We start from the raw sequence: 24,963 nt of genomic DNA on the forward strand, positions 1-24,963 counted from the left end.
ATTTTGAAGCCACCTTCTAGCCCAGGACACTTTGAAACCTCCTTCTCAGTCTAGAGGGAGGAAACAGGATCCAAGTTGCTCATTCAGAGGAAGAGGGGAATGCAGCATTTACACCCAGCCAGGTCCCCTCTGGAAGAAGCTGGCTCTGGTGGGGAAGTTACAGAGACGATGGCATGCTGGATGGAGTTGGGTGGCCCTTCCCTGCGCTGCAGCTAGCTGATACCGAAAGCTATCTGCGCGGCGCTTGTCGCAGGTCATGCCTGGCCTGCACTAAGGGGTGGCCTTACCAATCAGCCGGCGCCCCGGGGATCCCACTGCCGGGGGCAGGCACCAGCACTGCGTTCCTCTCTTCCGTCAGCCCCACCCACTGCTCCACCAGCCTGGCTTCCCGCTCCATGTCGTCTTCCGTTTTCTCTGTGGAACATCAGGACATGAGTGACAGCGAAAGAGAAGGGACAGCAGCTAAGGGTAACGCAACCAGTGTTTTCACTCCGGGACATCCAACACGGTTTATGTGGCTACCATACTCCAGAGAAGGAACTACTGTGGCCCTGAAGATCAAGCATGAACACCAGACAGAGGCAGGACATGACGTCAGCTTCAGGTAGAGGCCAGACGAAATACACAGAGCCGGGAGAGTGGCCAGGAAGGGGTTTGTATTACTGGTGCAGCATCTGGGGGGCAGGGGTTAGGAATATACGCCGTGTCTACTTTACACACTTGCTGGAATGAGCCAGTTTATTAATGGGTGTGATGTGGTTTATAAACTGACAAGCCATGTTACAAAGGCAGGGTATTTAAAAGCATTGTATACCTCGCTCCACAAAACATTTTTCTTCAGGCTCACTGTGAAAAGGATTTTACTGGACAAATTTTCCTATCTTCATGCTCCAAACTCAATTCTGGGCTTCCCTGACTATACTCACTGGGTAGACAAACCTACACCATACACTTGGCTGAGATGGTTTACCAAGGTGAATTTTGCTGATACAAAATGGAGCAAAATCCACATGGACTAGCAAAGCATTAAGTGCCATGAGTGACTATGAAGTCAAGTTGAGAGCATAAGGTTATTTATCCATCCATCCATCCATCCATCCATCCATCCATCCATCCATCCATCCATCCATCATTTGAGACAGGGGTTCACTATGTAGCCCTGGCTGGTCTGGAATTCACTATGTCGATCACATTTGCCTTGAGCTCATAGAGATCCACCTGCCTCTGTCTCTCAAGAGCTGGGATTAAAGGTGTGGTTCATACGGATTAGTTGTTGTTGTTATTATTACCACTGTACAATACTGAAAAAGCTACTCCTGGGAGAGTTTAATCCCATGTACTTTTTTTTTACATTTATTTATTTTGTGTGTGGGATGGGGCAAGTGTGTCACAGTGCATGTGGACACAGGAGGACAGCTTGTGAATGTCGGTTCTCTCCTATCATGAGGGCTCTGGGGACTGAACCTGTGTCGTCAGCCTTGGTGGCAAGTGCCTGTATCTGCTGAGCCATCTCCTGGACCCCACCACATACCTTTTTTATTGCTGACTTTTTTAATCTGTTCGTCTAAGTATTCCCGCCGTTTAATGAGCGCATCTGACCATCTCTCTCTTACGCAGTTCAAGTCTTCTTCCTGACAACAAGAGAGGGAAGCTTTTTATTTCTCTATAGAATGTGTAGACAACGATTCCTTTTGTATAAAAAAGATATTTAAGTAGATTGGGGGAGCTCTTCATTAGGAAAGGCCAGTGAAGGTCATGGTGATTAATTAATAGGTGAGAAAGCAGAGGTCACAGAATACTCCATGCTGACCAAGGATGCTGGTGCCCAGAAATCAGAGCCCTGGATCAGGACAGTTACACTAAAAGGCAACACAAGCTCGAATGATGCCAGAGCAGGATGATCTTTATGCTGCAAGGTGATTTTATGTTGCAGGTGTGCACACCACATCTGTGTACATTTGCATGACAGTCACCGAAAGACGTGTGATCTCAAGCAGGAGGCTACCAAAAGCCAAGCTCGAAGCACAGGACATCAAATGGTAGGGAGGACGACAGATATTTATGTAGTTTAGAGTTCAATGGCCTTGCTATTAATTAATTAATACCAGACTTTTCTGAAATGCAAAGAATACGTCAGCAGAAAACTTCCTAAACTTGCTGCGAAGATTTTAACAGCCAACCGTCACCACAAGGATAACCAAACATCTCCCATGCAAAAACTCCACATGCAGTCAGCCATGCTAGAAGAACTCCCAGAAGCAGATGCTGGACTCCACTGTGCGCATGGCAGGAAGCACGCCCAAAGCCACAAGACGTTAGTTGATGGCACAGCTGAGACCTGAGGGGATCCTGACCTCCTTCCGAAGTCTGTTCTGGTTCAGTTTCATCCTTTCTTAGTAGGGAAGGAAAAACCATCACTTCTACCCCAGACGCTGCTGGGTCTAACTCTCCTAGTGATGATGACCTGATACTAAGAGTGGGAACCTGGAAGCTTCTCCTATAATGTCCCCACAACTGACATCCAGGAAAGCAGTACAAAGACTGGGAACTCATGCCTGAAACTTTCATCTTGGCTGACTACTCTGACCACGACCCCACCATCATCCGTGATTGTAAGGCTAGCCGAGGCTGGCTGGGTATCAATGGCACATCCGCTCATCCCCTCTCCTCCATTTCCAACAAAAAGTGCTGCTATTTAAATTCTCGACATGATGAACTAAGCTTGACTCTAATGAGAGGGCCACTGGTTAAATAAAACAAAAGAAAGGTCTATGTTCAGTCTCTAAGCTTGTTGTCCAATAAAAATGGCACTTAGGGTGACAGAAATCTTCCAGAAGTGAGAGGCAAAGTGCAGTTTAGTAGGGGAAAGACAAGACTGGACCAATGAACCGAACAGAGAGCAGTGTGTTTTTTGAGATCGTTCATCTTTTTACGGCCATCGTGGTCTCGCTCAGCAAGGCTTTGCTAGCTGGTCGCTGGAGCCGGCAGAGCAAACAGTGCAGTGTCTGGTTACAGATTTGGAATCAACAGGAAAATCGCGAGAACTAGTACTGTGACCTTGCTCACATACAAAGCAAACCAAAAGCAAGTGAGAACCTGCACATTCTCACTCCCCTGGGCCCTGCTTTGCGAAGGCTGGCGATTAGCGAGAGCTGTGCCCCATGCACAGGGTTGACAGTGGCAGCAATACCTGATAACTATCCATATCATCGCCATCCTCCTCATCTCTCTGGTGGGGAGAAAATAAACATAAAGGACATGCATTCCGTTTTCTCAAACAGCACACAGGGAAAGATAACTTAACACATGTTACAATGGACGCCTCGTACAACATTAGCACCGTAAAGCATTTCACCGAATCCCAAAAGGACAGGAAGGAAGGATTAAATTCATCTGTCTGCCTGTCTGTCTGTCTGTGTGTATGTTTGTGTGTGTGTGTGTGTGTGAGAGAGAGAGAGAGAGAGAGAGAGGGGAGAGAGAGGGGAGAGAGAGAGAGAGAGAGAGAGAGAGAGAGAGAGAGAGAGAGAGACAGAGAGAGAGAGACAGAGAGAGAGAGACAGAGAGAGAGAGGACAACTTCTAAGAATCATTTCTCTTCTTCCTCACGTGGGTTCTGGGGTTGTCAGGCTTGGAAGCAAGTGCCTTTCCCACTGAGTCATTTAATACCCCAAGAATTATTTTTTTTTTAGTAAGAAAATCAAATATTTTTCAAGAGAATTCTCTTAGATAAGGATTGAAAACAACATCCCTGGGCCAGGCCTTGTGCCACCGTCACGGACGGGTGATATGCATTCTGGTGGGCTGTCTGAAGTTTGGGATGATCTTAGCCGGACAGAAGGCTAACCTATGAAGGAGTTAGATTCTCTTCTCACAGAGACCCTAGAGGATGGAGAGTTAATCCAAGGTTCACCATCCAAGATGGCGGCTGCTCAGGACAGAAGCCGGACCTCCTGTCTCTATCCCCAGCAAGCGTTCCTTGGAGAGCATCACTCAGAGGGATGAAGTTGCCACAGGAATGCCTGGGGACCCAGGCTAAGGGCATGTAAGGTTCTATGCTGGCTACTGCAGGGAAAGCTGAGCCACTGGACTGCACGGGCTACCTGTGTTCTCTATGCATGGATCACAAGTACCCCAAAGGCATGGCTGCATTTTGCAATAGTTATACAAGGTAACAATGTTGGTTAAAAAAACTTTAGGCAAGAGAAAGAATCAAGCTGAAAACAAGAGTTTAGGTAGAAACAATTTTCCTTAGAAATGAGACTACAGCCCCCTCGAGTCATCATTATCACAGCCATTATTGTCACTTTAGAGACAGGGTCTCACTCTGCAGTCCTGGTTGGTCTGGAACTCACTACGTAGACCAGGCTGTCCTTGAACCTACAGTGGTCCTCTTGCCTCTGTCTCCCGAATTCTAGGATTACAGGAATGTTCCACTATCCCCGGTGAATTCTTTTATTTAAACTTATAACAATCTTTTTTAATGACATGAGAGAATATTATAATCATTTTAATTTTGGAAGTCACAACTTAAGCTACATGAACTCCATGTCTTATGCTGAAGATTGATTTTATCATATATCATAACACAGTTATACCATATATCATAACATAGTTTTATTCCAGAAAGAAACTAAGAATTGTTGCATCTATTTCATCATTTTAGAAAGGAAAGAATCCAGTATTTAAGTGAACCAGGAAATGAATGGGGAACCGGGGTCTCCTGTCTGTAAGTCTTGTGCTACCAAGTAACTCCTGTGGCCACCCTGCAGGTTACCGGCTCACAAGGGCCTGGCCTGGAGTGAGGATATGCATTTGATTCTTCACTCACAGGTTCTAAACACACAAGTGTGCTAGAGAAGCGCCCAGAACACGTGCCCAATCTCCTTGTCCTTTGCTTTTGTTCTCAAGGAAGCACGCACACCCTGAGCCGCAGGGAGGTTTGGTCAGACCGGAGGAGGGCAGTGCCGGGCAAAGCCCAGAACTCTGCATTCATCTCCAACTTTCAGAAAAGTCTGCGCCAACCCATGAAACCAAAGAGAAACTGTGGTAGAAGATGAACCGTTTCTCAGGATTGGCTGGGCTGATACCCAGACTCCTCAGAGAAATGGGGGGAAATGTTTTCTCTCTGGCCAGGCAGAGAGATCCTCTCTACCACATCTGACAATAGGGGACCCTGGTTCAACTGTGTCCAGTCCTTGAAACACATACCAGTAGGAGGACAGTTATTGAAGTTTATTCTCCTAGGGCACAGACTAGCTTTCTGTACTGCCTGCCCTCCACAGTGTCTCATGTAGCCCAGGCTAGCCTCAAACTCACTACGTAGCTAAAGCTGAGGACGATCCTGAACTCCAATTCTCCTGCCTCCACATTCTAAGTGCTGGGCCGACAGACTTGTATCATCACAGCCAGCATCCTTTTATTTCTTAATGAGAACAACGGGCTTGGAGGATGGAGATTTAATAGACAAAATGATCAAGGGCATAGTTTTTATAATAACAAAGAAGAGCAGTACAGACTGGTTTAAAGGGATGGTACAGAGGAGCGATTTTCTGATAACACTGCAAGTGGACTGGGGCAGCCGTAATGTTCACATCTATTGGGCAAGTGGACTGGGGCAGCACTCGCTGGCTATGAAATAAAAGCAGCCCAGAGCAGGCGACCACTAGCGCTTTAAGAAGTAAGCATTACTAAGTAACACTAAGCAAACACAGCATTTTATATTTAGAAGAAAGGCAACAGACGGGGATGTGACTTGGAAGAGATGCAGTTGGTAACTGTTGCTGAATTTCCAAGTAAGATTTCCACTGTACATCAATTTCCTGACTTACACAGTAACTGATTTTTAAATTTCTTCTTTTTAATGAAAATATCTCCTTTTAATCGTGTGTGTGCGTGCGTATCTGAGTGTGGGTATGTGCACATGAGCACAGGTGCCCTCAGAGGCCACTGGATCCCCTGGAGATGGAGTTACAGGTGTTTTGAGCTCTCTCGCATGGGTGCTAGGAATTGCATCTGAGTTCTCTGTAAGAGCAGTATGCATTCTTAATTGATGAGCCAATTCTGCAATCCCTTGATCTTTTTAAAATTAAAATTTAAAAAAAAATTCTGAAGTTCTGGGTATTTCTGAGGAAGCTTGGTAAGTGTCCTCCAACCAAGCTACATCCCCAGTCCTTGGTACCTATGACTCCAGACCCATGTCTTACCTGGTAACTGTCCAGCCCTCTTTGCAGCTTGGTGGACCTTGCAGTCACGCAGCCAATGGAAACGGACAGGATGGCTTCCACCATGAGAGGCAGCGTCCCTGAATGCTGCACAGGTTTTACTGTGACCTGCACTCTACGCGAGTGCCCCTGCGGAGGTGAAGGCAGTGAAGATGCCAGACATGGGGATGGGGACGGGGGAGGAAACAAGGGGAGATAATTTGAGAACAGCAACACAAAATAATTAGGACATGCCTAGAAACTCTGAGAGTGGAGTAGGGAGGAGATGATAAGCAAACAAACGAAACCTTTCTACCTGTCTGAGTTGAAAGACGCCCCCAGTGTTGACGTCTTTCGCCTGGTGAAGTTCCACGGCGGCGTATTCCCCCAGCTCATTCAGTTCCAATATGGAGACCCACATCTCTATCCTTCGAGTGACTTCATTCCACCTGCGAAAACCACATCCCGACAAGCCAAGCATCAGCCAGGGCCACTGGTAGCAAATGGTAATAAACGTCCATCTCTGAGCACATCAGGCACTGTGCCGGCGGCGTCTCACAGGTTACCTCCTCAATGACCGCTCATACAACCCTGCGGTATGGACTCGCAGGCTGTTTAACTGACCCACACCTTCCACTTAGAGGTGTACACAGAATTCCAGGGGGGGTTGACAAACCCAAGTTAGCTCTGCCTGTTTTAAAATGTCATAAAAATGGAACCACGTGGCATGGACTCTTGAGTCATTTGGCACAATGGATGGATGATCCTTTCTTTCTCTGACAGGGTCTCTTTCTATAGCCCTAGATGACTTTGAACTCACAGAAACCCGTCTGCCTGTCTCCCAAGTGCTGGGATTTAAGGCATGTGTCACCATGCCTGGCCCCAGTGCTTTTAGATTTTAATGCTGACTAAGCTGCTCTTGGATGACTGACCCAGTAATCTGTTTATTCGCCTGCTGAAAATACCTGGGTTCATCATGACACTGGTGTATTGGTAAAGCCGCCATGAACACTACTTGTGGACCTAATTTTTCATTTCTCTCAAGTAAGCCCCAGGGTATGGGGTTGCCGGGCCACAGAAGAGGCAAATGATCAACTTTATAAGAAATTGCCAATTTTAGGGCTGAAGCTGAATGGCAGAGTGCTTGCCTGACAAGCGGAAAGATCTACATTCTGTCTCTGGAAATGCTATAAAAAGAAAAAAAAAAGACATTAGGAGCTTTCTCTTAGATCGCAGTTGCTTGGTTATTTTCATCGTTCTCTGCCTCCCCAGTGCTCAGATTAAAGGTGTGCACCACCACCACCTGGCTGTTTGTTTCTTTTCATTGTTATGCCTTTGATGCAGAATTAACTCCAACCTGGAAGTTTTCCCTCCTATGGTTATGGTGGCCTGGGAACCAGTGACCATGTCAAAGTTGTAAAGATGCTATCCCCCTCCAGGCAGCATGGAACAAACCAGTAAAACTAGCACTTGCTGAGGCAGGAGGATTGCGAATCTGAGGGCAGGTGGGTTTTACAGTGAGCACTTGCTTACAACGATACCATCAACAATGACAATGACAAAAACTCAGGGCATGGTGGCTCACATCTGCAATTGCAACACTTGGGAGGTCGAGACAGGAGACTGTCATAAATGTGAGGCCAGCCTAGTCTACAACCAAACCATACCTCAAAAAAAAAAAAAAAAAACCCCAAACCCTATAAAGCAATAAAAATTGGTAAAAAGATATCCTACCATTTTCTTCTACCAGATTTGTAGATTTTTCTTTGCATTTAAATGTATGACTTGGGTCAACAAGGTAGCCTAGTACGTAAAAGAGCTTGCCTTCAACCAGATGACCTGAGTTCAATACCTGGGAACCACGAGGTGGAAGTTGGTAACTGACTCCTGCAAGCTGTCCTCTGACCTCCCTCAGCATGCACGCGCATACATGTGCGCGCACACATACACACACACACACACACACACTAATGTAATAAAGACTTTAAGAATAAACATAATTTTTGTGCTTGATGCTAAGTAAAACCAAGGATTTTTTTTTTCCACATCAATACAGCAACGACTCCAGTCCCGCTGGTTTTAGTGACTCACTATCCACAGTGTGTTTCGATGCTGGTGGCTTCAAGTGGTGGCTTCTTCTAGTACTACAAAGGAGGAAATGGACTCAAAGGCTGAGCAACTTCTTCGAAGCCCCAGGGTTTGAAGCCTCAATGCTGACTTAAGGTCGTGAGCTGCTCCTGACCCCTGCGTCTAATGCTTGCAGCAAGAACCAACCTGTCATGCAATGTTCTTGTCTTCGCATGGAGGGAGTCGACCTCCCAGATGGAGCTTCCGTTCCCAGCGCACCGGTGGCCCCACACTTCAATCGCCAGTGCGCCATCGGAAATGAACTCTAGGAACTCTTCTGTGACAGTCACCACAAAGTCCTGGGACAAGCAGAAGGCAGGAGAGCACACTGAGAGTCGGACATAATGGCACCCAATTATCTGCTCTCAACCTTAAACCCCATCTCTTCTGTTCTGCAGGAAAGCATCCAGGTTCACAGGATGCCGTATCTGGAAGAGATCTAGGAGGTAACTCCATTCTAATGAACAAAGCTGAACTCAAAACTCTGACTTTAGGTGCAGAGCTGGCATCTGCATTCCTTACTTTGGCTCATGGCCAGCTCCAGTGAACCACTCTGACCTCCAGATGACCCTAGCTGCACTTCGAGACTTACCCCATAAGGGACTTGAACTATCTGATTTCTTCCTGGCCTGGGCTCTTGCTCGTGAGTGTGTCTCTCTTCAATTCCTCACTCTAAAAGACAAGGCCACGACTGTGGAAATGTATAGAGTTCCCTGAGAACTGTGGCTGGCCACCTAGGACACTGAGCAGGCCTAATGCCAAGCCACTTTCCTTCCCATCAGCCTCCTCGGGAGCCCGAGCAGAGACTCAGAGGCAGTTATTCATTGACTCATTTCCAGAAACAGCTACCAAGCGGATTGAACCTTATTCTATCTACTTCCTATTGCATCTGGACCCAGAAAGTTAGGAGGAAAAGAAACACAGTGGTCAGTAAGTCCAATCTATGTTCTTTAGAAGTGAAAAACAAAATAAAACAAACAACATCAAAAAAAAAAAAACCAAAAAACAAACCTAACAACCTCTAAAGTCACACTGTGAACCCAGGGATTTGGGGATCTGTATGTATTTAAACAGTTGTTAAGCAGTACACACTGTAAATCCAGCCTTTGTCTTCCTGATATAAACCGTCCTGTGGATCCAGAGAAGGATGGGGAATATTTAGAAGACGATTAGAAAAACAGTAACAACAAGAACAACAAAATGGGGAAGGGAGGGATGCTACTTAGGAGGAGGAGAAGCCAGTGTGTGGGGAGGGGATGGGAGAGGATAGCAGCAGCAGAAGAAGATGAGTTAGAACAAGGCATAGAATTCATACGAATGAAAATGTCATAATGAGGCTGTATGTATGTCTGTGTGAGGGTATCGGATCCCCTGAAACAGGATTTACAGACAGTTGTGAGCTGCCATGTGGGTGCTGGGAATTGAACCCAGGTCCTCTGGAAGAGCAGCCAGTGCTCTTAACCACTGAGCCATCTCTCCAGCCTTACCAGCATATTTCTTAAAAAGAAACATGGCTATACCCTTGTAGAATAAGGCTCCAAGCAGAGACTGTTCAGATTTCATTTTATATATTCCCTAATTATTTGAATTTGTAATGAACTTTACAAAGTCCAATAAGATATTTTGTTCAATTAGAAAGAAAGAAAGAAAGAAAGAAAGAAAGAAAGAAAGAAAGAAAGAAACAAAGAAAGAAACAAAGAAAGAAACAAAGAAAGAAACTTACAGGGAAAACTCTTCTGAGAGAGAATCTCCTGTCCTGGAACATGGGATCTTGCTGCTTCAGCCTCCTGTGTTCCAGGATTACAGGCATGTGCCACCACATATGGGGAGAACTTCTGAGTCATAAGCAGATTTTAGCCAGGCCTAGGAACTCCTGCCTGTAATCCCAGCACTTGGAAGGCGGATGCAGGAGGATGACCATGAACTGGAGGGCAGAATAGGCCACATACTGAGTCCTAGACCTGCTTAAGCTACACAGCAGGACCCTTTTGTGATTTAACAGATTTGGGGAAGAGGGGTATCATTTTCTTTAGGGGAATAGCCAACAATAAGTTGCCGATATCCAGCCTATAAGCTCCCTCCTATGCTTAGGCGAGAAACGCTTAACTCCACCAGTGACACAGGAAGAGGTGAAAGAAAGGAGGAGGTGACTCGTGGGAAGAAGAGGGTTTCAGTGCAGTAAGGAGATGAGAAAAGGGAACTGAACACAAAAATGACTAAAATTCTAAAACTGCCAGACAACAATAAAAACATTTTAAAAAATTAATAAGGGGGGGGGGCTGGAGAGATGGCTCAGCGGTTAAAAGCACTGAGTGCTCTTGCAGGGAACCCAAGTTCAATTCCCAGCACCCACATGGCGGCTCACAACTCTCTGTAACTCCAAGATCTGACACCCTCACACAGACATACATGCAGGCAAACACTAATGCATATAAAATAAAAATAAATAAATAATTTTTAAAAATTAATAAGGGAACTTTGGTCCTTAAAAACAAGAAAGAAAGAAAGAAAGAAAGAAAGAAAGAAAGGAAGGAAGGAAGGAAGGAAGGAAAAACAGAAGCTCCACACAGTTGGAAAGTGTCCTGTTCAAACACCAGAATTGTATGTAAAGTTGCAGAGTACATGGCAATTTTAAAAGTGTGTGCCCAATTCCATTCCCCACGGTGCAGCTGATGCTGATCCTGTTGTGGCCATTCTGCTGGTGGGAACTGACCCAGATCAAGCTCACACTTCACCACAGAGTGTCACCCCGAGCCTGGTATCACTTTGTAACTGCATCCGTACCTTGCGGTGAGAGAAGGTCACTGTGTACTGGGCATCCCTGGACTGCGGGGAAGGCACGTCTGGGTCCACCACCGGGGCTGCCACCGTGGACTCACACTGGTCCCAGAACGTATACTGACAGAAGACGAAATTTGAGAGGCTTAAGGGGAGCCCAGTTGCTTCTTTAATTATCACCTGAAGAGATTAAAAAAAAAATATAGTTCTCATAAAAGAAACACTAAAGAATATGTCCTTCCATAGTTCAGTCATCTCTAAGAGAGGATGAAATCAGTCATCTATTTGAGAATATTCAAGATCATTCATTGCGCTCTCTCTATCCATCTATCCATATCTCTCTCTCTCTCTCTCTCTCTCTCTCTCTCTCTCGACTGATTGATCGATCTATCATTCACCCATCTATCCACCTATCTATCTCCTATTTTTAGCAGTGAATTTAGGGCCTCACACGGACTGAGCTATATTCCCAGTCCATCCTTTTATAAAGCTATAAAGCATGGAGATCTCAAACTCACAGATCGGCCTGCTTCTGCTCCTAAGTGTTGGGACTAAAGACATGCACCATCATGTCTAACACATGGACTCATCTTCAAATTTTAAGAAAAATTATATTTACTTATTTGTGAGGAAAAAAGGCACATTCCTGTATAATCTTACTCACGACTGAGTTTCTGATAAAGAAGTAACTCTTATTAGGAGAACATAATTCAATAATATATTCTCCATACTGCGACAGACATGGCCCTCTCTTTCTGCAGATTTGCCATCTGTGGTTTAGTCAATAGATCAGATATACTCCAGACACTAAATCATACAGACGTGTGTAGACTTTATCTTGTCATTATTCTCTAAGCAACTGTTACACGTGGTAAAAACTGACTAAAAGCAACTTAGGGGAGGAACAGGTTAATTTCAGTTTACAGGGCAAAGACCATCACTGAGGGCAGCCCAGGCAGGAATTTGCAGCAGAAACCATAGAGGAATGCCGCTCACTGGCTGGTTCATGCTTACCTAGCTTTCTTATACAGCTCAGGACAACCTGCCAAGGGAATGGTGCCTCCCACGGTGGGCTGGACTGTCATATCAATTAACAACCAAGACAACCCCCCACAGACAGGCCAGGCCCATCAACAATTTCACCAGTGCAATTCCTCTCTCAGGTGACTCTAGGCTGCGTCAAATAGAAAATTAAAGCCAACTAGTGCCAGGTGTGGCGGTGAGCCGTTTTAATTCTAGCACTCAGTGAGTTGGAGGCCAGCCTGGTCTACGAAGTGAATCCTAGAACATCCAGGGCTACATAATTAAGAGACCCTGCCTCAGAAAAGTGTTACAGAAAGCAAATAAATAAAATAAATCTTTAAAAATGAGGCTAACTAGAACTGATATAACTACCACACATCATTTGCACTGCACTTCATGCCATTTTATTGGCAGTTATTAAAAGTATATAGAATGATGTGCATAGATTAAATGCAAACACAGTGCACTGTTGGTGTGGGAAGTCCTTCAGTCTGTGTTTTGCTTTTATTGGTTAATGAATAAAGCTGTTTTGGCCAGTGGCTTAGCAGAATAGGGCTAGGTGGGAGTTCCAAGCAGACAGAGGAGGAGGGAGTAGTGGAGTCAGGTAGAAGCCATGCAGTTGCTGCCAGAGACAGACTTCTCCGCTGGAGTCCACTGAAACTTTGCCGGTAGGCCACAACCTTGTGGTGATGCACAGATTAATGGAGATGGGTTAGTTTAGGATATAAGAGCTAGCTAGAAATATGCTTAAGCTATTGGCCAAACAGTGTTGCAAATAATATGGTTTCTGTGTGATTATTTCTGAACTAGCAGCCTCCGCCAACACACTGTGTGTAAGGGATTTGCATACACGTGGATTTGAGTCTGTGGAGGGCTTCACAAAACCAGGTTTGCCTAGACACTGAAGGTAGAGGGTACATGTTTGGGGAATTCCACACACTTGATCCGAGAGAATTGTTCTAGAAGTGCTGCCTACAGCTGCATCTCTCATCAGACAGTTTAGCTTCTACCGTGCTGGATGGAAAACTCACAGCACTTTGTGCGCACAGTTTGGCATTGCCACGGTCTACGTGAGCCCCCATCATTGTCCTCTCACCCGGCACGTCAGCTTCTTGACTCGGTGAATGACTTCACCGCTGCTGTCCACGACTTCAAGACTTCCGCTTTCACTAGAGTTCTCGGAAGAGTCGTCCTCTGACACACGCTCCGGGACAGTCCCAGTGACACGCATGACCTCCACGTGGAGACGCCCGGCAACCTGGATCATGGGACAAGAGCATCTCAGAGCTCAAGGGCCTACCCAGGCAACACTAGCCTGAGAAACAAGTTTACTCTCAGCCCCGGCTGACCATCTCTGGCAGTGCAAGACTCTCTCTCCCAAGCCATTCCCATGAGGGAGACCCAAAGCCCACCCTCCGAGAGCCAGCCGTGCCCTGCACCGTTCCTTTCTTACTCTGAGTCAAATTTGTCCCTTCACGACTTGTTTTCTAGAACTATCCTTAGGTATACTCATTTTCCTCAGCTCAGGCAAGGAACAGCTTCAAGGGAGCGATCATCGTCTACTGGGACCTTTGGTCTTGCAATTGTTTACATAGTTACGTATGCATTTATTTGATCATGTACTTGGTTAACCTATTCACTCCACAAAGACCTACTGGGACGCCAAGAAAAGAAGTGGGTTCTGCTGCCAGTGAGCTCATGGCCAGAAAGCAGAGAAGGCAGAACCCAAGAGCAACAGGATAAAGCGTCTGACACAGAGGTGTTGGGTGTGTGTAGGGTAAATGTATGCATGTGCATGTGGCAAGTGTTTACTGGGAACGGACGGGGGCAGGAGCTGTGCCGAGCACTGTGCTTCCAACACGACACCAGGCAGACCCGGCCCCTAGCTCAGGGAGGAAGGGTGGTATGTGACATGGGGATGCATGAAAAAGTGGGGTGGCAGTGGGCTCTTACTCCAGAAGGAATCACATGAACAAAGCCAGATGGGTATGGGAAGGCAGTTCTTCTGTTTGCTTGCTTTTGTAAGTAAGGTTTTGATTTGTTGAGACAGGGCTCGCTACAGAACCCAGGCTGACCTCACTCACTGCACAATCCTCTTGCCTCAGCCTCCCGAGTACTTCCATGACAGGTGTGCAACTCCACTCTTAGCTGTGGGTAACAATGTTTTGTTCCACCTATTTTATTTTTTAATTATGTATATGTGTGTGGGTCCATGCACTTGAGTGCTGGTGTCCAAAGAGGTCAAGGGTATCGGATCTCCCTGGAGCTGAAGTCACAGGTAGTTAGGAGCTATCTGATGGGAGAGCTGGGTCTCGAACTTGGGCTCTCTCCAAGAGCAGCAAGCCACTCTTAGCTGCTGAGTCATTCCTCCAGCCTCTAAATAACTGTTCTTTTCAGGCCATTTTTTTATTAGAACATTTCTATTTCCGAGTGTGGAAGTGTTTTGCTGGAGTGGGTCCAGGTTGGCAGTATTCCATTCTCCTTTCTGAGATGGCTCAGGCTGCTCAAATTCTGCCTCGGCTTCTGAATGCTGGGACTACAGGGATGAGCCGCCACACCAGGCTAAGTAAGGAGGATGCCTAACGCTCAGATTCAATCTCCACATAGCATTGGCGCTGGAGACAAGGATCTGAGAGAAGTCAGATGATGGTATCCGAGAAAACAGACACACGGGAGGAGGGACCGAGGGAAAGAAGGGTGGAGACACAGCAGTGCAATGTATCATATGATGTTTGTTTGGGAACTGAATGCACCTGCATTAATCTGTGTGTGTGTGTGTGTGTGTGTGTGTGTGTGTGTGTGTGCAATAGCACACACGTGATGGTCAGAGGAAAGCATTTGGAAGCCTTTTCTCTCCTTCCACTCTGAACTTGAACTCAGAGCATTTGGTTCGCATGGCAAGTGCTTGAGGGCTGAGCCTTGAGTGTGTTTTTAATATATCAGATATCCAGAGCCTGTCAGGGACTCGAGATTAAGAGACCCTGAGCAAGGGTCTCAGCCACTGGATCCACTGGCCACTTAAGTTGTATTTTTAGCATGGGGAGAAGCATTGGTGGTCACCAGAGCAGAATTATCCCAGGAAGGTACAGATCCTACACACACACACACACACACACACACACACACACACACTCTCTCTCTCTCTCTCTCTCTCTCTCTCTCTCTCTCTCTCTCTCTCTCTCTCTCTCTCTCTCTCTCTCTCACACACACACACACACACACACATGCACACAGAGCATCTTGATCTTCCTCAAGGCAGAGATTAACAAAATTTCACACCTGTCATTTTCTAGGGGCTGGTGTATCCTTACCTCCCCCTGCTGGCTGATAATGGGTACTGCATATTGAAGTTTAACGTCACAGAAGAGACATTCCAAGAACACATTAGCCACACCGATGAGGTTGTGATTCTCCTGAGCTTCGTAAAAAGGGTCGCCTCGCTTCCCATAGAGCCTCTTGGCCTGAGAAGCAGAACAGGTCATTGGGGGGTCAGGAAACAAGGCATCAACTTAAATCATGCTATTTCGAACCAGCACTAAACATACTTTTAGAGGAAGCATTCACTGAAATAAAGAAGTAAAATCAGAATCATGCCGACAGATCAACCCAGCACATGAGTGGGGCATGTCTGCTGGGGGCTGTCATGCAGAGAAGCCTCGCCTTCACTCACCCCACACCTACAGCCTGTTTCATGTTGTGCCCTGGAACTGGCACCAAATTTTTCTTTCTATTGCTAATATAAAATGTTAGAAGCAAAACAAAACATTACATGCACTACAATTATGTTTAGAAATCTACCCAGCCGTGAGCACATGCAGCTAGGGGCACATGCGGCTAGGGGCACACACAGATGGGGCACACACAGATAGAGGCACACACAGCAAGGGGCACATGCAGCCAGGGGCACACACAGCAAGGGGCACACACAGCTGGGGGCACACACAGATAGAGGCACACACAGCAAGGGGCACACGCAGCTAGGGGCACACACAGCAAGGGGCACACACAGCTGGGGGCACACGCAGCTAGGGGCACACACAGCTAGGGGCACACACAGCAAGGGGCACATGCAGATGGGGCACACACAACTAGGGGCACACACAGATGGGGCACACACAGATAGGGGCACACACAGATGGGGCACACGCAGATAGGGGCACACACAGCTAGGGGCACACACAGCTAGGGGCATACACAGACAGGGACATATACATATAGGGGCACACGCAGATGGGGATGAAGATGAAGTCCACACTGGCTCCAGCCGGCCTGGTTTACCAGGACACAGACCAGCAGCACAGAGAGACTTCTTTCCTCCTCCTTTCATGTGAGAGGCAGTGAAGACAAAACAAGAGCCGCTGGGTGTCCCCTTCCACCTGTCTGAATTAAGTGCTCCTGGAGGATCACATTTATCTCCCTAGGGTAACCACCAGAGCATTTTATCTGTGCTTTTAATGCAGCCCCGTCTCCTTGTTCCTCTTACCTCAGGGACATTTTCTTTCCATTCTTGGTAAAGGTCTCTCATATCAATTAATTTATTCTCCAGCTTCTCGATGGTCCAAATCTGGGTGCTTTTTCCTTTTCTCCTCGCTTGAATGGCAGGCTCACTCACTATCGCCCCTCTCTGTATAATGAAGAGAAATCAGGCGGACATGGTTTTGACTTCCCTATTGACAGTTAAAGATTGTCTACATTACAGTGAGTTTACACAAGATGGCCAAACATTGCCACCTAGGAAATATTCTGGTCACTTTCTTCTAGATATTCCCATGCACACACTTATATTTTAAATCACAAGCCCATGTAAACACATAATCACATATCCCAGTCTCTCTCCAGTTTTTACATCACGATCAATTCCTTTTATTGTTTACTCTTTGCAAACTTGTTTCATAGTAGCATAGAAATTCATCATACAGATTTATCCCATTCCTGATTATTATTCAGTTGCAAGGGTACGTGTTTTTGTTACATAAAGGCCACTGTGAAGGCTGGGAGGTAGCTCAGTTGCTAGAGTGCTTGTCCAGCCCTTGGTTATAGGTGGTAGTGCACGCCTATAATCCTAACACTTGGGAGGCAGAGGCCTGCAGGTCTCTGTGAGTTCAAGGCCAACCTATGTACAAAAACAAGTTCCAGGAGAGTCAGGGCCCTTTTGCAGAGAAACCCTGTCTCAAAAAACAAACAACAAACAAACAAGCAAGCAAAAAGCCCTAGCGCCACCTAAAACAGATGTGGTCAGTGCACGCCTGTAATGACAGCATTCAGGAGGCAAAGACAGGTGCACGGTCATCCTTAGCTACAAATTGAGTGTGAGGCCAGCATGGGATTATGAGGCCCTGCCTCAATCAATCAATCAATCAATCAATATTAGAGAATAAAAGGACTATCAGAGAACCCTTGTGCACAACCTGAAGGTATGTCCATGCCTATAATCTGTGGACTTAGAACTCCAATAACCAATCAAATCCTCCCTAATTTGCTTTCTTAAATTTATGAAAAAATTATTTTATGTATATGTGTGTTTTGCCCCCGTGCATGCATGTGTACCACGTGTGTGTCTGGTGCCCCCAGAGGCAGAAGAGGATACTGCACGCAATGAAGTAGAGTTACAGATAATTGCGATCCACTCTGTGTGTGCTAGGAAGCAAACCCCAGTCCTCTGGCAGAACAGCCAGTGGTTAACTGAGCAAGTCCTCTCTCCACTCACCACACTCAACTTCCTTTCTAGCTGTTGGCCGGGTAGAGAAAAAAAGATGAAAATTTATTGTCTTCCAGGTTTCTCTCTTAGAGCAAAACTTTGTTAAGTTTAAGTGATAGGCGTCTTTAAGAAGGCTGCGAGGAGTTCCATACATGTAATAGTATAGGTTTCAAAGATATTTTCTCCTCAGAGAATTCACTCACAGAAAGGCTGTACAACTAGGCATACATATATACTCATTGCATCGGGGCATTTGTGTGAGGAGAAGCAGGCATAATTACCACCTGGCCGTCTTCCGTTTCTCTCTAAGGACGCTGCTTACAGCGTATGGTCACCCAGGGGGTACAGCCCAACTCGAAGGTACCCAGAGTCAACACCTGGTTCCCCACAGGACCTGCTCACAGAGATGAGCTCGGGACTCCAGTCTGCAGGATCTACTAGCCTACATTATGCTCTCCCAACCCCTAGGGCCATGCCTACCTTCCTGTTGGCACTGAGGTTGGCCGCGGGGATCTGAAGAGTCACTTGGTAGTCAGTGAGCTTGTTCATTTCCTCAGCTAGGAAGTTGGCTTCCCTCACCAGAGTGTTCGCTTTCACCAGCTGCTCTCGAAGCTTGGCCAGGCTCTGCCTGAACAGTTCATCCCTGGGGTATTGAAGAAGAGAGAGCACACACAGGTAAAGTAAGCCAGAGTTCCGTTCCTGTCACCAAGTGGTGACAAACTCCATCCACAGCAGCGGCACTCCTTTTAGGAAGTTTTCCCTCCTGTCCACAGAGAGGAGGACACTGAGAACCACTGCTGAGGACAAAACTGAGGCGTTGAGAATTGATATTAGACAAAGCAACAAACCAACAAACATACCCAGACACTGCTCATGGTGGTGCATGCCTTTAATCCTAGGATCTGAGCAGCAGAGGCAGGCAGAACTCCTGTGAGTTCAAGGCCAGCCTGGTCTACAACAATCTGTTCCACGACAGTCAGGGTGACCACAATCTTTCGTTCCTCTTCACTTCCATTCCTTCATTTTTTCATCCATCCATCCACTCACCCACCCGCCCATCCATTCTTCATCTAGCCACCACCACCATCTATCTATCTCTATCTATCTATCTATCTATCTATCTATCTATCTATCTATCTATCTATCTATCTATCATTAAGATCCAGTTGCTATAAGATAGTCCTTATAAACACCTGCCTTCCTTAGGCCACTCCTGGGTTCAAGTCTTGCAGGGGAACTGCTTCTTTCAGAGGATAAACCCCAAGCATCCCAGGTTGCCGTCTCTCATGTGCGCTGGGTTGTTGTCTTGCTCATGCCCAATCTAATGCTTACAGATTGAATTCTTTCGCCTCCTCTATAAGTCACCTCCAGACTCACCCAGACATGCTTCCAAACACTCCCTGCTCTTCTCTGCTTTGTTCCTGCCAAGCCACCCAGATACAGCCTGGGGCTGGGGGTGTTCTCACGGGCAGTGGACATGATTAGCAGGGGAAAACGTGGCTCTGAGCACCAAAGCCTTCTAAAGGGGACAAAATATCTCCTTCCTTTCTGTCGGCACATTCAACTGCTGTTGTTAAATAATCATCCAAACTTCTGCTATCTCAAGACCTGCCAATCTAAGTCATTGGCACTATCTGTACTGAAGGATTAGAGATCTGGGGAGAGGGGTGGTCTATGGTGGCTGACATTACTGTGACATTATTGGGACATAACTCCCAGATGAAACACCAATGGCCAAACTAGAAGTGGGCCTGCAGTCTCCTCTTCCCAGGCGTGTCCTTCCTCCCCAGGCCTTTCCAGTTCCACAGCCCCCATTCCTCACTCAGGTTCAGGCCCCATCCTTACCTCTCCTCAGCCCACTGGGTCACCTTCTGCTGGGCTGTCTGGCTGCTGTACGCCAGGCGGTCGGAGGCACTGCTCGGCGGCTGCCTCTCGGGGGAGAGCTGCTGGCGTAGCTGCTCCAGCTCGCGTTCATACATGAGCCGCTGCTCTTCCAGGGCGGTCCTCTTCTCTTCCAGGTACTGCTTCTCCAGGACCTGAACCACATTCTGAACTGGATCTGGTGAGCCGAGAGAAGAGGCAAAGGGTTAGAAAGAGCTGTTAAAGACAGGAGTCCACACCGGTGCCAGACAGGGCTACTCTCAGCAAGAAACATCTGCCTCAGACCTGATCTGCCTGGTCCTGTGCTCTCTGTGGAGCCTGAGGGCTCACAGAGGAAATCCTCCTGGTTTGCTTTCAGATAACACTTCAGCTAACTGCTAATTACAAACCTTCACTGTTACCTTCTTGTATAGGATGAGCGCATCCTCATGTTTAGCTGTGTGTATCACAAACTTCCTGGTATTTGACGGGGGAGGCACTGGATGTGAAACCATTGTGTTATCCAAGACAGCACATGGCTAGGAGCTTGCACAAGTTGATTTTTACAGCACATGCCTTCTACACTCATGTAACATGGCTTTTGTGTGTAACAAATAGGCTTCTGATTGCTCACCACAAACCTCCCTTCTCTTGATGGAGAGGAAATAATCATAGCATACGTTTGAAAATATTGATTAGGTATATGACGTGGCAATTTCTCAGGTGTTAATTCCTAAGAGGGCAATTAACTTTCATAAAAAAAGAAAAGTAAAAGAAAAGCATGTTTGGCAAGTTAGTGCTCCAGGAATCTAGAACTCGCAATTGGGCAAGCAGGTACAGACATATCAACAATGGAGCCTTGGCACCTCCATGGATGGCTGTGGTGTGTGTGGGACCTGACTCTGAGGAGCCAATTGACTGGACAGGGCACCAGTGTGGTGATGACCAATGAGCTGCATGCCAGGTCCAGACAATGACCCATAAATAAAGTCACAACACAAATGAGTAGCCTGCAAAGAATCAGTATGCTGACAGCCACACGGTGCAGGGGAGGACTGCCCATCACAGTGAGCATCTTCCAGAAGTCCACGGGACTGTGGGGAGATGCATCTTTAGACCGGTGTGGGATGTAGATTCCTTCTTGTATGTTGACACATCTGCCTGTGATTCCCTGATAACCTGGGCTGTATTCCCATCCAGTTGTCTCAGTTTCCAGAAAGAATCTGGTCAGTGGTGATTCAGGAGTTTTGTAATCACCTGTTCATGGCTATTCAGAGACTCTTCCAAAATACCCCACCAGTTTATGCAATAAACACAGACAATATGCTTTCTACATTAGCATGTAAGAGGAGAGAACACACGAGCCTTAAGAATAAAGTTGACACAGCAAAAACGAGCAGCTTTGTATAATTGCAAGATGCTGTAAGTTGTTTTAATGAAAACGACAGCTACCATGCCAATGTGACTTTACTGGCTGCATCTCAAGAGCAGGGACCAAACTGACTGCAAGCATGACTTCCAAAGAAACCTGCGGCCCCTCCCCTTCCCTGCGGTGGGCGTCATCTCCATTTTAAGGTAGAGGAAACTGGGGTTCCGAAAAATCACACAGATGACCAAGGTCCAATGACAACCAAGGACAGCGCCATGTACTGAACTTAGATTAGAAGCTCAATGTCAACGAGGATCAGACATCAACTTGATAAATATGTCTTGATGCGATGCTCTTAGCCCGAGAGTCACTCCGTATTAGCACTCATCAGAGAACAAAGTCTTCAAAACATACAACTGTATTTCATTAAATCCATTGCTTCTTCAAAGCAACAGCAGATTTATCACTGAGAAATTGTTTTTTACTGCGTTTTGTGAAGAGAGACTGAAAGACATACTAGGGATCGAATGTAGGGTCTTATTCATGCTAAGCAGGCACTGTGCCATTGGCTTCTACTGCCTAGGTCCTGAAGAACATATCTATCCACATCTCAGCTTTTTATGCTGCAGAAACACACGTGACCCTGCTGGCTGATGCTGCAGGATCTCAAGCCAGGTTCCTTGTCAAAGTGGAGGCTGAGCGACTGAGGATGCTTAAAACAGGACCAGGAGCCACAGTGACACAGGCTCTATGGGGGCCACAGACCAAGATGCAAATACAGAAGGAGAGCAACTCAGCCCTGCACTTGGACCCCCTAAGCAGGACTCCCAGGTCACCTCCTCGTCACACACAGTCCTGCTCAGGGGCTAGGCTGTTTTACTTCTGATCACCACTATGGGAACATAGTTCTCTCTTGTTTTTCTTTTGTTTATTTTGCTTTATTTTTCAAGTTTATTTTGGTTATATATATATATATGTGTGTGTGTGTGTGTGTGTGTGTGTATGTAAACATATTTGTATGTGGGAATGCCTGTACGATATGTACATGTGAAGGCCAGAGGTAAATCACCTTTAAAAACATGGATTTATTTAGTATGTGCACATGCATTCATATTGTGACATGTGTGTGGAGGAGGTGGCTTTTTCCTTATGCCATGTATGTTCTGGGGGACCAAATTCAGACTGTCAGGCTTGTTACCAAGCACCCTGCTGAGACACCTTATCAGCCCCCTGCCCCATACCCCGTGTTTTGAAACAGGGTTTCTCACTAGCCTGGGGCTCACCAGTTAGTCTAGACTGGAAGTCCATCAAGTCCCAGGATCCCCCCCTCTCTGCCTCTCCAGGGCTGGGAATACAGGTCCATGTCACTACCCCTAGCTTTTGGAGTGTTGTTTTTGTTTATTTGTTTAATGTGGGAGCTAGAGACTGAACTTAGGTCTTTATCAGGAAACTACTGACTGAGCTATCTCCCAAGCCTGCGGGAATGTCTGACAATATTCCTCTCGCCTGTCAATCAGTCTGATGCCTTTGCTACACTACCCAGCCTCTTTTAAAAGAGGTTCTAATATAGCTAATAGCTTTGTAATGATCCAGAAATTTCTTCTTAATGACTTTCCCTCTCTCCTGAAGACTGCTATCCTGCCCACTACTCAGTCTCATTTATATCAGATCCTCAGAATGAGATTTCTAACTACAAGGGACACTATAATTAATACATAATTTGTGCTCCCGCATGCACGCAATGTGGAACTTGACCAGCAGGGGGTGCTATGAAAGAAAATGCTTGGAAAGCAACTGTGTCTACAGAGGCTGGTCAGAATTTCAGGACTGTGGAGAGATTGGAATGCTGCAGTTGGGTGAGTTCTAGTCCTCTGGATCAGCCATTCCTTGCCAACCTCTGTGTCTGAACGAACACCCTGTGACTAATAGATAAACCTTTACCCAATCATTAACTTAATAGATCACTAGCTCCCACCAACCCCAAATCTAAGAATGCCATCAGATAGTATATCGGGTCTATAGAGACGCTCTCCCATCCTGCTGGACCTGCCTCTGATGCACCCCCAATATGTTTTAAAATAAAATGGATCCAGTTAGCAAGGTAACCCGTCTATGATCTGGCCCAGGACACCCCTACCCCCACCCTGCGCTTCTTGTCTTCTCTCCCTGCTTCGGAGAAAGGAAGCCAGGGCCTCAGGCAAGGCTAGGCAATCACTCTACCACTGAGCCACACCGCCACTTCATTTTCCTCTTCTCAAGAGAACCATTTCAAAATTCAGTGCATCTGGTGTCTAAGGCCAGGGTACCAAAGAGTTGGGTTTTTTGTTTGTTTGTTTTTGTTTTTTGGGGTGATGGGGGAATGAACAGGAAGGGTGCTGCGGGAGAGAAAGGACAGGGGTGCTGGGGAAAGGACAGGATAAGGATGCTGGAGGAGCAGATAGGACTGAGGTGCTAGGGGAGGGGACAGGGTGGAGTGCTGGGGGAGCAGAGAGGACAGGGTGTTAGGAGAGGGCATTAGAAACAGCATTGGAAATGACTCATACTGGGATAGAAGGGACGTTGCCTTTGGGGATGGGGGGAGAAGTCTCTAATCTTAGATGTTAGAAACTACCTCACGACCTTTAACCAGTCCCTAAATACTCCTTATTTTAGAGCTAGCTACAGAAGAAATTGGGAAAAGAGATTAGTGTTTGATTTCTATTTTGAGCCCTTGAGAAAAACATGTAAACATGAGAAAGTCCGTAGCTAGACTTTCTTTTACTTCCTTTTTTTTTTCTTTTCTTTTCTTTTTTTTTTTTTTTTTTTTTTTTTTTTTTTTTTTTTTTTTGAGTCAGGGTTTCTCTATGTAGCCTTGGCTGGGTAGACCAGGCTGGCCTCGAACTCACAGAGATCTGTCTGACTCTACCTCCTGAGTGCTGGGATTAAAGGTGTGTGCCACTACCACCTGGCTAAAAACATCCTTTTTTGTGTATGTATGAATGTGTACATGTGTATATGAATGTTCAAATGTGTGTGGGGGAGTGCATATGTGTACATGCATGTATAAACTTAAGCTGACATCAAGTATCTTCCTGTATGGCTTGCTATTTCATATATTAACGCGAAGTCTCTCATTCAAACCCAGGGCCCATCATGTCAGCTAGTCCGGTTTCCACCTCCCACATACAAGGTGATGGATGGGCTGCCATATCCGCCCAGCTTTCATATGGGCTCTGTGAACCTGAACGCTGGTCCTTGTGCCTGCACAGCAAGCCCTTGGTGAGCCATTTTCCCAGCTCCTCTTTTACATTTCCATCCAAATGATCTGGGTTTTAGGTCAGTTCTTACACTAGAGATTCTAGGTGATCACTGAAATGGTGGAGGCTACGTTTGGAAGCACCCCTGCCCTGAACTGCCATGCTCCCTTCAGTAATAAGGCCATTAGTAACAGGCGCAGTAACACCAAGGACATTTTCCTGTGCTGCTGGGCGTGTGGGGAAAAGGACAGCTGGGCGGTAACAGAGTTGGAATATGGTTGGGAGATGCTCAGTCATGATCAAGAAGCACTTTGGTCAGGTAGAAAACCTTCGTTTCATCCCAATACTGCCTGTTAGAGTTTGCCAAAGCTCGCAGCAAGCAACGTCCCTCAGCGGTCCCGCTGAAAGCCAGCCAGGATCCCACATGCTAAGGCAGCAATTAAGAACCTCTGTCCCAGCGTTGGTGAGCCAGCTTCGTCTGAAACCACAGGAGGGGGAAGAGGATCTTCAAGTAGGACCACCACGGGGAGGACCACCAGGCAGACAGGCTTACGGTCGGGAAGCCACCTAGCAGGAGACGGAATTCTGAGGACGCCAAGGCCATCAGATCATCTGCACCGTGACAGAGGATGTGTGTGTGCCTCAGAGGGAAGCGCCACTTAGCGAAACTGGT

At 46.6% G+C, this 24,963-nt stretch overlaps 1 protein-coding gene across 5 annotated transcripts in view; it reads right to left on the reverse strand.

The window, feature by feature from the left end:
• Positions 1-24,963, reverse strand: part of Kif13a (kinesin family member 13A) — a 168,984-nt gene that overhangs the window by 27,302 nt on the left and 116,719 nt on the right. For 3 of the 5 annotated variants that reach the window (XM_050143832.1, XM_050143830.1, XM_050143835.1), the window contains 12 exons: positions 19,671-19,884; positions 18,306-18,468; positions 16,611-16,751; positions 15,439-15,588; positions 13,224-13,385; positions 11,111-11,284; positions 8,474-8,625; positions 6,516-6,648; positions 6,203-6,349; positions 3,191-3,229; positions 1,532-1,631; positions 288-414 (listed from right to left, as the gene is read on the reverse strand). In XM_050143832.1, coding sequence (XP_049999789.1) covers positions 288-414; positions 1,532-1,631; positions 3,191-3,229; positions 6,203-6,349; positions 6,516-6,648; positions 8,474-8,625; positions 11,111-11,284; positions 13,224-13,385; positions 15,439-15,588; positions 16,611-16,751; positions 18,306-18,468; positions 19,671-19,884 — 1,702 coding nt within the window. The remainder of the gene's footprint in view (positions 1-287; positions 415-1,531; positions 1,632-3,190; positions 3,230-6,202; positions 6,350-6,515; positions 6,649-8,473; positions 8,626-11,110; positions 11,285-13,223; positions 13,386-15,438; positions 15,589-16,610; positions 16,752-18,305; positions 18,469-19,670; positions 19,885-24,963) is intronic. The other 2 variants (XM_050143834.1, XM_050143831.1) reach the window with 1 other exon arrangement.

This window comes from Alexandromys fortis, unplaced genomic scaffold, assembly GCF_014885135.2.
Source record: "Alexandromys fortis isolate MF-2015 unplaced genomic scaffold, M_Fortis_MF-2015_v1.1 scaffold_1, whole genome shotgun sequence".
NCBI classification, from domain to species: Eukaryota; Metazoa; Chordata; class Mammalia; order Rodentia; family Cricetidae; genus Alexandromys; species Alexandromys fortis.